The sequence below is a fragment of the Lycorma delicatula genome, chromosome 7 (genome assembly GCF_047948215.1).
Source record: "Lycorma delicatula isolate Av1 chromosome 7, ASM4794821v1, whole genome shotgun sequence".
NCBI classification, from domain to species: Eukaryota; Metazoa; Arthropoda; class Insecta; order Hemiptera; family Fulgoridae; genus Lycorma; species Lycorma delicatula.
Window position 1 is genome coordinate 3,888,838 of NC_134461.1, and position 13,284 is coordinate 3,902,121.

The window sequence follows — 13,284 nt, forward strand, 5'->3', positions numbered from 1 at the left end:
AAAGTATTTTACATTAGATTTTCTTACAGGCACTCGCATTTTGTTATTTAATAATTTTAATATTATATTTGTATCAGTGATTCTACCTAATAAACACAAAACGGAATGAATTAATAGGTACGACTTATCACGCTTCCTTTTAGTTCTAAAGTAGATATCCTAAATGCTTCATTAGTTTTGTAAATAAAAGTGAAAGTTTTATGCTTAACTTTCATTTCTCTTGGACAGTTGTTAGTTAACAGCTATTATACAGACAGTTATTATACAATAAGATAAAAACAAAATTAAAAAAATAAAGTTTTATTTACATTACAATAGGTACTTAAACTAGCTGTTAATCAAGAGGTACTGTATGATGTCTTCTCCAATAATCAAGTATTAAACGGCCAGCATACATTTTTCCAATTGTTAATTGCTTATCTAAACAGAAAAAACAAAACAGAAGTGAAAAAAGGAATTATAACCCTTTATCACTGCATACTTGGTAATACACTTTTATTTTAAATAAAAAAAAATAAATTTTATGAACATTTTAATCTTTTAAAATTACGTTTTTATGTAATTTAGACGAATTCTATTTTAAACTGTAAATGGTAAGAATGCTCTTGTCGTTTTCCTTTGTTTTTATGTTTTTCAGTATAATTATTATTTGGTCTTCGATTCCTTTCCTTTAACCAGATATTGATAATTTTTAGACATCATATAAAATATTAAAAATCCTTTAGATGTATAAATTTTGTTTTGTTAATTTTAACTATCTAAGTGGATCAAAATGGTTATAATTTGAACATAAATAAGTTTAACATTTGGATAAAAGGAAAGAATTGAAAATAGAATAAAACTGTAAATATGTTTTTCTAACTAAGAAAAAATTAGTGGAAAAAGGCATTAGACAGTATTTACAATTTAATAAGGAATAATTATATTTAACAAATAAATACTTTATTCAGATTATAATGTTATAGATTACACAATTATGTCAGAAACAGTAAGCATACTGTTTGCATAGAGATTGAGGGATCAAAAGAAAGTATGGAAAAATCCTCCTCTTGGCCAAGAATTCATCAGTAATGCCGTTTTGGATTTGTATAGTAGCAGCTGGTGGTAATAGAAATATAAGCTTTTAAAACAAGTGCAGTATTTTAACTGTCACTATAATTGACTATTCTTTTATTTGTAATTTATTTATATATTCAATTGTTTTACCACACATTGTAATCTGTTAAAAAGTTGAGTTATTACTAACAATCACGTTACATCAACACAACTGGGGAATAAAAAAGAATTTTTTTTTGTCTCAGAAAGAAAAATAAGTGATTATGATAGTATTTTTTCTCCTGAATTCAAATATGATACCGGTTTTTCTCCATCATGCAAGGTTTCCGAGATACAGGTATTTATCATTTCAAAAATTTTGATACTTTCTGCATCCTTAACTACTCAATATTAAAACATTTAACTCACTTAGAAAGTAAGAAATGACGATTTTCTGCTATATTTTGCCTGTGCAGCATCCCTCTTGATGGTCCAACAATAATCGGCCAGCATATTATAATTCCATTTGCCTTGATACCTCTTTTCCATAGCTGAAATCTCCTGATGAAAGTGTTCCCCGTGCTCATCACTCACTGCACCAAGATTTTTCAGGTAGAAATCTAGGTGCGAGTGCAGGAAGTGTACTTTTAAGGACATATTAACCAAATTTTTATAAGATCGTTGACAATATCATGGGAATTTTTCACCTTTCGATTTCCCATAAAATTCTGAGTAACATTTTTTATTGCTTGCCAAGTTGCTTTCTCCAGTGGATTCAATAGTTCCTCAAACTTTTCATCATACATTAGCAGTCATATTTGTGGACCCATAAATATTCCTTCTTTAACTTTTGCATCACTAATTTTAGGAAACTTCTGTTTTAAGTACATGAAACCAGGAGTATTGTCCATAGCCTTGATGAAATTCTTGATTAATCCTACTTTGATATATAAGAGGTAGATACACATTTTTAGGATTACACAATGGGTCATGTTTCACATTTTTCTGTTCAGGAATGCGTGATTTGTGTTTAGATCATTCTTTTCTATTGAAATGATTTTTCTGTCCTTACTATCCCAATCACACAAAAAATAACAGTACTTTGTGTAACCAAGCTGCAGACCAAGAATAAGTACAATTACCTTCAAATCGCCACAGATATTCCATTCATACACTGTACATTGAAGCTTTTCCAATATAAATTTAAAGTTTTCATGTGTTTCTTTCATACTAGCATTGTGAGCGACAAGTACTGCTGGGAATTTATTGCCATTATGCAGAAGCACAGCTTTTAAACTAACTTTAGAGGAATCTATGGACAAGTGCCATTCTTTCTGTTGGGTTACGTTAATTACAGAATGTCTCCATAAGAGAAGAAATGCCATTATAAAACACAAAGCCATTTTCTTCAGAAAAATAGTTTTTAAATTCAGAATGACGATTATGATAAGTACATCCCTTTGTATTCTTTTGGAAAGATGCCAAACTTTTAGCTGGGAAGCAAGCATTTCAAGACTGTTTTTTGGATAACTTTAAATCTCATATGAGATTGTTAAGATTTTCTTGAGTCAGTAAATGAGGCTCAGATGAACTGCTTTGTTCGAAAGTTGTATCACCAGAATTTGTTTCTTTTCCTTCCTTACTTCCATCAGACTCTGAGCTCTCTTCTTCTACTGTCACATATTCTACAATCAGTATGAATTGTAATGTCAGTTATGAATAATCATACACACACACACACCATTTTAAGTAATTAATCAGTGGATAAAGCCTTTACTTGATGAAAATTCATAATCAAAACTCGAAAGAAAACATGTTTTTTTCTTTTTTTGATTTTCCCAAGTTTTATTTCAACATGGCAGCTGTTTTGACATACAGTTTAAATACTGTGTGAATATTTTTATTTAATTACACCTTGTGAATTCCAAAAATATTTATCATTTCCTTTTTCCAATTTCTTTTATTTATTTTCAAGTAACACTTTGACCATAAATAAATTAATTTTCTTTTAGACAGCTTAGATTTTCCCTTCAAATTGTTAAATTTATTATTTAAAATTCTTAAAAAATGGGAAATTTTTTAAAGTATTCTTTTTAGAAGTACTTTTTGAAGTTAATTATACTGGTTCTTCATCAGTGAAGTTTGGTAGCAATTTGTGTTGAAGGAGATGTATAATCAATTTCAAAAATTTTTCTGTTAGAATAATTTCCATGCAATTTGAAAGCAATTTTAATGTAATCATTCACGTTTCACCATCCTGTTTCAACAAAGGTGCTTCTGTAATGTAATAATTATTAATTAAAATTCTAATATTTATAGAACTGCTGATTTTATTTCAAGCCGGCTGTGGCTGCTCATCTCTTTCACTATAACTAATTACTCGCTTACTTAATTTATATTTTTACTAACAAAAAAACATTTGATAAGAAAAATAAAAAAATACCTGATATATTGGGTATCATTAGATTGAATTCATCAATATTAATGTGCGGCCATAGTTTTTTCAGAGTGTCCCTCAGTTCCTCATCAATTTTTTTTCTTTCTGAAACTAATAAAAAAATTATCTAATTTACCTTAGTCATAAATAACTTCTGTCGAGAACATTTTTACACCGTACCGATAAAAATCTTTTTACATTGAGAAAGTTTGCCCAAATTTGTCTTTTAATTTTTTATCGCGATCCCAACAAACAAGCATTCTGCATATGAATTGATAATAATTGTGGTTTGGAAAAAACTCCAAGCCCCATCCAGGAGTTGAATCTGAGACCTTTGGTTGCCGTACAAATGAACTATTTATACAATATTTATTGTTATATTATCAGATTCCGCTGCTTATCGTCTGTTTAATCTGGACTTAATTTCTTAAAAATTACAAATGTACATTATTAACAAATTATCTTTTGTGATACAGTGAAATATGTTGCAATATTGTTAACGTAAAAAGCTATTCTAATATAAAAAGGAAATCTATTTTCACGGTTTGTTGAATACAGTGAACATGAGTATAAGTAATCCTATTTAATTGTACGAGTAGTAAAAGTTTAAATTAATAGCTTTTTAAATTTCAGTCGAGCGAGTTTCCAAAATGAAACAGATTACTCCACAACTATGAATTCAAACAAAATTCAATTCCTTTAAATCGGGTTTTTTAGACTAGAAACTAACTAATAAATAAATAGAATATTTATTCTAATAAAGACTATCGGCATTAAAAAATAGTGGTATGCTTACATAAAAAAATTTAATTTTGTTAATTTTCAGAACACTGTATTTTATAATATAAAGCTTTCCAATACCGTGTAAAAACACTTTCCCATATAGACTAGAAGAAGAGATAAAACATGTATTTAAGACTTTTGTCCGATCCTGTACATACACAATGTTCAACAAGAGATGTCCTTTAAACATATATCACTTTATTACTTACACTTGAAGTTACTTACAATAGATAAATTATAAATATAGTTATGATGTACCTCGGCCTCCATAATAGTCAGTTGGTTGATTGCAGATAAAACAATCAAAACAAAGTTGTTTGGGAGGATCTATTGATCAAAGTGTTCTATTGGAGGTGAATTAGTTACTGGCCATTTTATATAAACAAATGTTACAAAAAATTTGATTTTATATGTAGCCAAAAAATGAGTAACTTAGATCTCATAAGAATATCTTCCAGTAAGCTATCTGGCAAAGTAACTTGTAGTTTAACTGGATTTTTCTACAAGCCATACATTTTTAAGGATGGGAGAGGGTTTCTTAAAGAATCCTGCGCTTATTATTGGGGACTGTTTTTTTTTTTTTTTTTATTTACACTCTCTCGCTAAGTAGATTGTCCCTTTCTACTTATTATCCATTTCTTTTACTTATCTTTGACCTCTATCTCCCAGGTGGTATTCTGAAAACATTTACCCAAATGCCTAATTTATCTGTGTTAAGGACATAAAAAACTGTAGAGTTATTACAACCTGGTATTTTTGTGGTTCTTGGGATTGCTTTGCGTGTAGACCAAATTGGGAAATTTGTTTCCTGTTCAGTGATTTATCACTTAACGGTGACTTATCGTACTTCACAAAAGTCAAATTAATCAGTTGGAATTATAAATTTTGCTACTCATATGTTAACAGACTGTCACTCATCATTATTACTTTCCTGATCGTTGCACTAAATGACAGCCATATGTATTATAGGAAAAGTATAGCCATCAATGAAAGAATTACCATCACCGCATGTGAATATTTCTCGATTTTTGTAGTACTTGTAACCAGAAATAACGAAATCTTAGTTAAAAATTGTGTGTGTGTTGGCTTCAGTTTTTATTTATATTTTTGGTACACGGTTAAACCTACAATTGTAAAACTGATTCAATTTCAGAATTACAGCCTGATAAAGTGGTATGTTTTATAAAATTATGGCCGAACCATTTTGTAATTGTAATTTTGTATATATATTCTACGATTATGATTTATCTGCTTTCAGTTACTTATCGTTCTCAAAATGAAATATTTTGAGCCGCAATTCATTTATTATCTTGCATTCATTTAAAATCTATTTTTTATGGTGTTTTTATTTTTACTTATTATTTTTTTTTGTATGTCTTTGAACTATATATTCATATTTTGTAAATTTTTTCACATCTTATGAATGAATAATTTTACTCGATTAGAGTAAAATTAGAGAACACTTAGTTCTCACTTGTTTTACTCGATCGGAATAAAATGAGTGAGAACATGTGTTGTGATCTTATCATCAGATAAGATTTTCAAAAAATTAGAAAGATTGGATAAAGGTGGTGTAGTAAAAATCACCAAAATCAATTTTGGTCTGTAAATCTTTGGTTAAACGCTGGAAATAAGTAGTATAAAGCCTAGTATCTTTACTGTTTGTGTATTCTCTGCGGCTTCTCTAGGTTACATAATTTAAAGATTTTTTGCTGATCTCTACGGCAGAGCAATAGCATCTTGGTCTTTTATATGGAGGTCCTTGGTTCGAATTTCGGTCAGGCATGGGATTTTTCATAGGCAACAAATTTCCTTTTTCACTTTACCATGTACAAGCTTCTTTATAAGCTTCTGTGGAATTCATCAGTCGATAATGCAATTTGAATGTAATTTATTCAACAGAAAAATGGTCTATTAGAGGTATAATAATAGAGGAAGGTAAAGTTTTTCTACCGATGACAGTTAATAGGGTGGAATATGTATTATGGAGTCCAAATGAGAGCTCAACACAATAGCTGGTATTTGTAGTAGTAAGTTATTAAAGGCCGATTCACTTTTATTACATTTATTATAAATAATATCATTTATTTAATCGCTAAATAAATAATTGCAATATAAAACAAGTTAAGTCGGTTTAAATTTTTTATTTGTTTATTTTACACTGTCATTCCTAACAATTAAACGAGAGTCTCTGTTTCTTCCACTTGGTGTAGCCGAGTAAAAATGGCAAACAGTGGTCTATTAACATGCGAGACCAAATATTTTTTATATAAACAATTGAGACTAGCAATGTTATCTTTAAATTCACCAGGATTTATTTCAGTAATGAATACCAAAATCTGGTAATACGATCTATTTCACGGTGACTATAACAAATATACTAACTTGTAAAATTTCCAGTCCTAATATTAAGATTATCTCTTATAAGTGCAAACAAGGAAACTTTAAATCCAATTTTTCCATCTTCACCGACCGGTATGTTCAATCTCATTAATTTCTTGTGTGCCACGTCTTTCGGACAATTGCTGCCAAATCCAAGTGGAGGTGGAATTTTTTTTAACATTTCAAAAAATTCTTTGTAATGAATTTTCCTCCTGAAAAAAAATCATTCATTTTAGAGCACAAAAAAGTAACGTATCTTTTCGCACTAATTTTTTGAAATTTCATTATAGGTAAATTTTATATATGTATACACTGTATATAATCATAACTATTGACACAGTGAGGTAGGGTTTTTGATTTTCATACCATTAAATTCAGTTGTCTGTAGTATTCTCCATGTACTTTATTAGTTTAAAATATTTCTTCAGACTTTTTTTATTGTCATAGTCAGAAAAACTGAAGTAGAACCCCGATAATTTGTCACCCATTAATTTGTCTCATTCAATAATTCGTCACCCTTGTGGCAAATTTGTGATTTTTATTTTAGAGGTACAATTCTGATGCACAAAAGTAAATGAAATTTCTAATTACTAATAAAAAGTACTCTTATCTGTTTAGAGCTACAGCATAAAAATTCACCCTTAATTGCCACCAATGTTTTTATATGAGCCTACCGTATGTTATGAATAAATTACAGTAATCGCATGAGAAAAGAACTGATAGAATAACTTCACATTCTTTCATTCATATAGACATTTTCATTTGGGCGCTATTATGTAATCAGTGTTTACATATTTCTTACACAATATAGTATTTTATCATAAATACTGTATTACGTTATTTCCTTTCAGTTTCTGAAATCCATTACAGTAGTGAACTTTGTGTCGTCTGAGTTAGTTGTTCGTACTAGTGTTGTATCTATTACTGTATACTGTACTACTGTACCCATGGAGAAAAAATGTCTAGTAAATGTATAAAAAAAGTCTATCAAAAACGTTATAAGAGTTTGAATTTTTTTTTGAGCTCCTTGAAATGGAATAAATTGTGTCCTCTTATCAGCTACCAGTATCTGAAGAAGAAAATGTAAACAAAAATTTGAAACTGAAAGAAACTTATGACAGCATTCCTGATTTAAATTATGTTACAAATGAGGAGACAGAAGAATGAGTAAAATTAGACAACAGATTTAGGCTATGAAATATTAAACGATGAAGAAATTGTTAATGATATTAAAAATAAAGAAAATTTAAAGGAAGGTACCGAAGATGAAGTATTCGATGATAATCCAGAGAGTAAAATGAGCTGCAAAGAAGTCGTGGAAATGCTGACGAAATGAATCGAATGTTATTCTGATCAAAAAGAAGCACAGGTAGGGCGAAGTTACTTGCTTTGCGACAAGTTTATCAATTCGCATTAGAAAAAGAAAGGAACATTTAAGTGCAAAGAAAAATTACAGATTTCTTTAAAAAGTAAAATGAAGTGTAAATATGTAAACATAAATTTAAATACAGTACCTTTTAGGTTATAGGTTTTATAGAGAAGTGCTTAAATAACAAAACATAGGCCTACAATGTTCTATAGTTACTGTGCGATAGTCTTTGACTTACGTATTATAGTGTTACTTAAAAAAATATATAAAGTATAATATAGTATATACGTAATTTCTATAAAAAATTGTGTTAGTGAACGGTTTACTTATGTAAGTATACCAACTTATGTAAGTATACAGCAACTGCATGTTGCTGTATAATAAAATAAAATACTAAATTTTCAGTAGAATACTGTAGTTAAATCTCCTCAGTTTGCGCTCTTTTTATGGGAGGGGGGTGATAACGGTTAGGCCAATACAGTATTAATTTTAATGTAACCCAACCTTTTTTACACTATATGGAAATTCGTCATTTCCGTTAATTCGTCACCCCTTCAGTCCCAAAGGTGACAAATTATCGAGTTCCTACTGTACTTACGAGTATTCCAAAAAATATAACAATATCTATATCTATCAAGTCAGACTGCAGAACTATTTTCTCATATCTACAATACTTTGCTTGTACATGAAAGAGCCTTATTTTACTACATCTATAGCCAATTATAATAAATTACAGAGGAATTTAAAAGATCTCATCAAATTATTTTAAATAAAACTGAAATATTTTATTCAGCAGTACTGATATTACTGACAGTGAGTTTTTAGATAATGCTGTTTAAAAAAATAACCTGAATTTTTTGCACCTTTAATGTGTATAAATAATAAGTTATGCACTTAAGTAACTTCTTATTCTTTTATACGTGTGGTTTTTGTAAGTTAATAATCTTAACATCCCGGTCAGGCATGGCATTTTGCACACGCTACAAATCATTCATCTCATCCTCTGTACAGTAATGCTTAACTGCGGCCCCGGAGGTTAAACAAAAAAAAAAAAAAATATATATATTCTTAACATATTTTTTACGTAGTTATTTAAAAGTTTTTTTCAACACTGTGCAATTTAAAAATATTAAAAATAAGCAATAATGGACAACTAATTTGTACTGTGAAGAGTGGTGTAATCATAGATGATGGTAATATCAAGATCGTACATTCCTTGCTTACATTTTTATTCCATTTTTATTAACGAGTTTAAAAGTTCGTTGCAACTTTTATCTCTGTTGATTAGGCAGTATTTATACGTTTGTTTTATTTAACTTTAAGTAATTTCATTATTGTCAATTGATGCAAATTCCCGCAGTAGTGTATTTAAATTCATATCCTTATATCTGCAATATTTTAATTGTGATTTTCAACCTTACCAAGCTATACGCCATAATGTTATTTATCATGCAGAGTATATATTTTTCAAGGTAATTCTTGAATGTTTTTTTTTTTTAATGAAAATAAACTTACATCATGAATGTTGACAAAAAAAAAATAAGGAAAAAATTAATTGGACTTGTGTTATTCATAAAAATGGAATTTAAATATTTGGGTCCTAAACTAAATAAATGCAATCTTTAAATATGTAATGTTTTTATGTTCATTAAATCTTGCTGCATGCAGTTGGATCTAATAAAATAAATTAGCTCATTAATTTCATATTTTTCATATGTACGAGTTCTTGGCGAACCTCATATACGAACTACCAGGACTATTCATCTTTACATATAAATTAAATAGCCTATCTACAAACAAAATCGAGACTATCACATCGAACACACCATTTGTAAAAATGTTATTTCACAAGATAGCAAACCATACTGGAACATCCACAAAACGAAATATAAACTTTCCAACATTAGACTCCATGTACAATAACACACAGTCAAAATACTTCTTTTATTGCTGTCGAAACTTTATAACAACCGATTATAAGGTAAGAAAAACTTTACTTTATCTCTATTGGTGATTTCAGAAAGCACAATTTATTATATGAAGCATAACGTGGAAATGGTAATATATCCGTATAAAGCTCGTTCAACACAAAACACGGCTGCGGTTATAACTGTAAATAGATCGCTGAGTAAATCCGCGTTTGTGGATATAATCGTAAATAGCTCGGGAATGGTTAATACTTACGTAGCTTTTGGATCATACTCTGTCCAATTTGAACGAAATTCATCTAAGTGATGTTCTCCCAAAACTGATTCATTCAATAAAAGGTTACTAAAATTATCAACAATCATAGCTGGCACTAGATTTAAAAACTGAAAAAAAAAATTAAAAATATTCTCTTTATACTGTGATTCACAAAATTAAAATTTTTTTTCTTTATTGTTAAGTTAGATAAATAAGTAACAAATAATTCTATTTAGAATGTTTAATATTTATACAAAATTTTCAATAATCTTGACTGGATGTTTGTATGCATGTCACATCGATATCTCAGAAATGCTTGACCAATCAAGCTGAAATTTTAACTGTAGCTTCTACTATCCATAATAGTGTTAATTGGCTAAGTCAAAAATTAATATTCAGACTTAGGTTTAAGTCAAACTTGTAATATTTTAATCATGGCTCATCCGTATGAACTGAAATTGTAATCAAAACTGGTTACAATCTGAAACTGGTTATATCTTATTTCTACTTTTATTTCATTAAAAATCTTAAACTTGAAAAAACACAAGTGTTAAGAACGTTTGAGTGATCATACATTATAAAATATTCAGTACTATGACTATTTTCAACATAAAAGGATATTATACTGGCATATTCCTGGAGCTAGCTAGGAAATGAACATCCAATCAAATGTAAATGCATAGTGCTGTGACAAGCCAAATACCTAGAAACAAACACAAGCCTGTGCAACATTTGTTTTAGTAATGCACCCATTTGTCCTCAGACGCACAGAGGATCAGAGCTTGTAAAGTATACAGAGTATAGTTTTTTCTTATATTAACTGGTTTCAATGCCACTTGGTGTTTTAAAGTGAATTAAATGTAAAAAAAGGGATAAAATTTATTTTCATTACTTTAATGTTTTGATTTATTTACTTTAGTTTAAAAGAATCAGTAAACAAAAAAAAAAGAAGATTAATATAGAACAACTAAATATTTGCTTAAAAAAATTTCCTTCTAAAAACAATAAAAATAAATAAATACCAAAAAAATGCTATAATGTTTTTCTTATAATTTAAAAACAATATAAATAAAAATTAGAGAAAACAAATAATAGTAAAAAGATTACTCAAATCAATATATATATTTTTTTTTAAATTAGGCCTAAAAATATAAAAATAAATATTCTATATAATATAACTTACATACATGTTCGTGAAAATGTCTTGTAAATTTTCTGCCTACTGTGATAATATAATATTTTTGCAGTATTTTCATTGCATTTAATTGTATTTATATCTGCTTCATTATAATACTTTCGTGGGATATATTTTAATTTTTTGTTTGCTGTTTTAGACAAATTATTTTTAATAAAATAAAATTTAACAGTAGTTAATTAATTTACTAAAATGGAAGACATTAATATTTCAGCGATTAATAATTTAATGTACTTATGTCTCATGCACTAAAAAAAAACATTAAAAAGTCTAATAATGATTTAAATAATTGTAATAAAGGAAATTAAAAAATTAATCTAGCTCTAAAAAATTATAGTCAATTCAACACTTAATACAATATTTACCAATATATATTTAAACAATAACGATTTGTAGATTAAATAATGGCTGCACTACTTACAGAATGATTTTTTATTTAAGTCATCATTTTTAGTTGAACATGATTCAACGAGCAAGTTTAATTACATATACACTCTTACTACTTTTGCTTTTTCTTCTTTTTAAATCCATAATTTTCAATAATTTTTATTAAAAAAAAAAAAAAAAAATTTTGTGATGAAGTAGTGTTCGACATGAAAATGTTTCTATAATGTTGTTCTCCTTATCCAATCCAATATCTTGGATTGAGTAACATCTATTATGCTCTACGCCACTACCACTCTTCCATAACCCTTTTCGCTACTACAACACTACTAATAATATCTTCTTACTAGACATACTATCAGAGAATATAAAATTTTAATCTATTATACAAAATGAAAAAAATTAACTTACCATATAAGTTGATAAAAATACAAAACTTATAAAATAAGCATGATAAAAAATAACTGTTAGGTATTGATTAATAATACTTCTATTAAAAATTTCTAAATTAGTAATATCATTCATCGTCCATAACCAATATTCTCCGGTTGCTGTCCTAAAAAAAAAATATTTATAATAATAATTATTTGATTAATTTTTTTTGTTTATGCATAAGGGTCAAGAGCCCTTAATAACATGACCCTTATATTACTCGTTGAAAAATTAAATAAATTATATAAAGAAAAACAAATGAATTAAACTTTTATATTATCGATAATAGTAGACATTTAGTCTGCGTATTTAACTGCTTTAAATTAATTATACACATTAAGAGTTTGAAATACCTCATATTAAATTACAATTTTCAAGCTGTTGATAAATGTTTAAATTTATCTTAAAGATGTCAAAATCTTTAAAATTGCAAATTTTCAGAGAACTTGTAGAGTGGGACATCATTCAGAAATTTCCACCCACAGACAGCTGATAACCAAATATCTGCCATATGTCCTAATTGTTGATTTTGAGCTGTAATCACTTATGTAGTTTCTGAGTGTCGCACTTTGAAAATTAAATCTTATAAATATTAATACATGCCTGCTTCTATGGTGAGTTTAGTTTTCTCTTTAATATTTTTGAGGATAAAGAACAGTTTTAATTGAAAGTTTGAAAATGAAGAGAATGGCAACTTCCAGAAAGTCAGCCCTTTCTTAATTGCTTGAGAGATAACAAATTGCGCTGGTGGTCCTGTCAAGGAAACATGCTAGGAGATATTTCAACGGTCTGTACATCAAAATTGTAAACAATAGTCAAAGCCAAAAAATTCAAGCTATAAAGATCAGTGAGTTCCCTATGCTTGATCAGCACATTAACTCATCAAAAGGAGTTGTTTGCTGTGATCTTCTTAATTGCATGGTAGAGGAAATAGTGGAGGAAATGCCAAGTCAAGGAGTGATTCAGTGTTCTATGAAGAGAAATGGTGAGGTTCTTCCTTCGGCTTCGCATGTGTTAACACTTAGATCTAACCTCACCAAGAAAGACAAGAAATCTGCATGTGTGGTGTGGAAACTCATGAAG

At 28.4% G+C, this 13,284-nt stretch overlaps 1 protein-coding gene across 3 annotated transcripts in view; it reads right to left on the reverse strand.

Moving 5' to 3' along the window:
• Window positions 1-284: 284 nt before the first annotated feature.
• Window positions 285-13,284, reverse strand: part of LOC142327343 (voltage-dependent calcium channel type A subunit alpha-1-like) — a 149,482-nt gene continuing 136,482 nt past the window's right edge. For all 3 annotated transcript variants that reach the window (XM_075370297.1, XM_075370298.1, XM_075370299.1), the window contains exons 28-32: window positions 12,181-12,325; window positions 10,191-10,318; window positions 6,641-6,849; window positions 3,479-3,583; window positions 285-420 (exon numbers count right to left, since the gene is read on the reverse strand). In XM_075370297.1, the coding sequence (XP_075226412.1) occupies window positions 335-420; window positions 3,479-3,583; window positions 6,641-6,849; window positions 10,191-10,318; window positions 12,181-12,325 (673 nt within the window). In that variant the 3' untranslated portion in view covers window positions 285-334. The remainder of the gene's footprint in view (window positions 421-3,478; window positions 3,584-6,640; window positions 6,850-10,190; window positions 10,319-12,180; window positions 12,326-13,284) is intronic.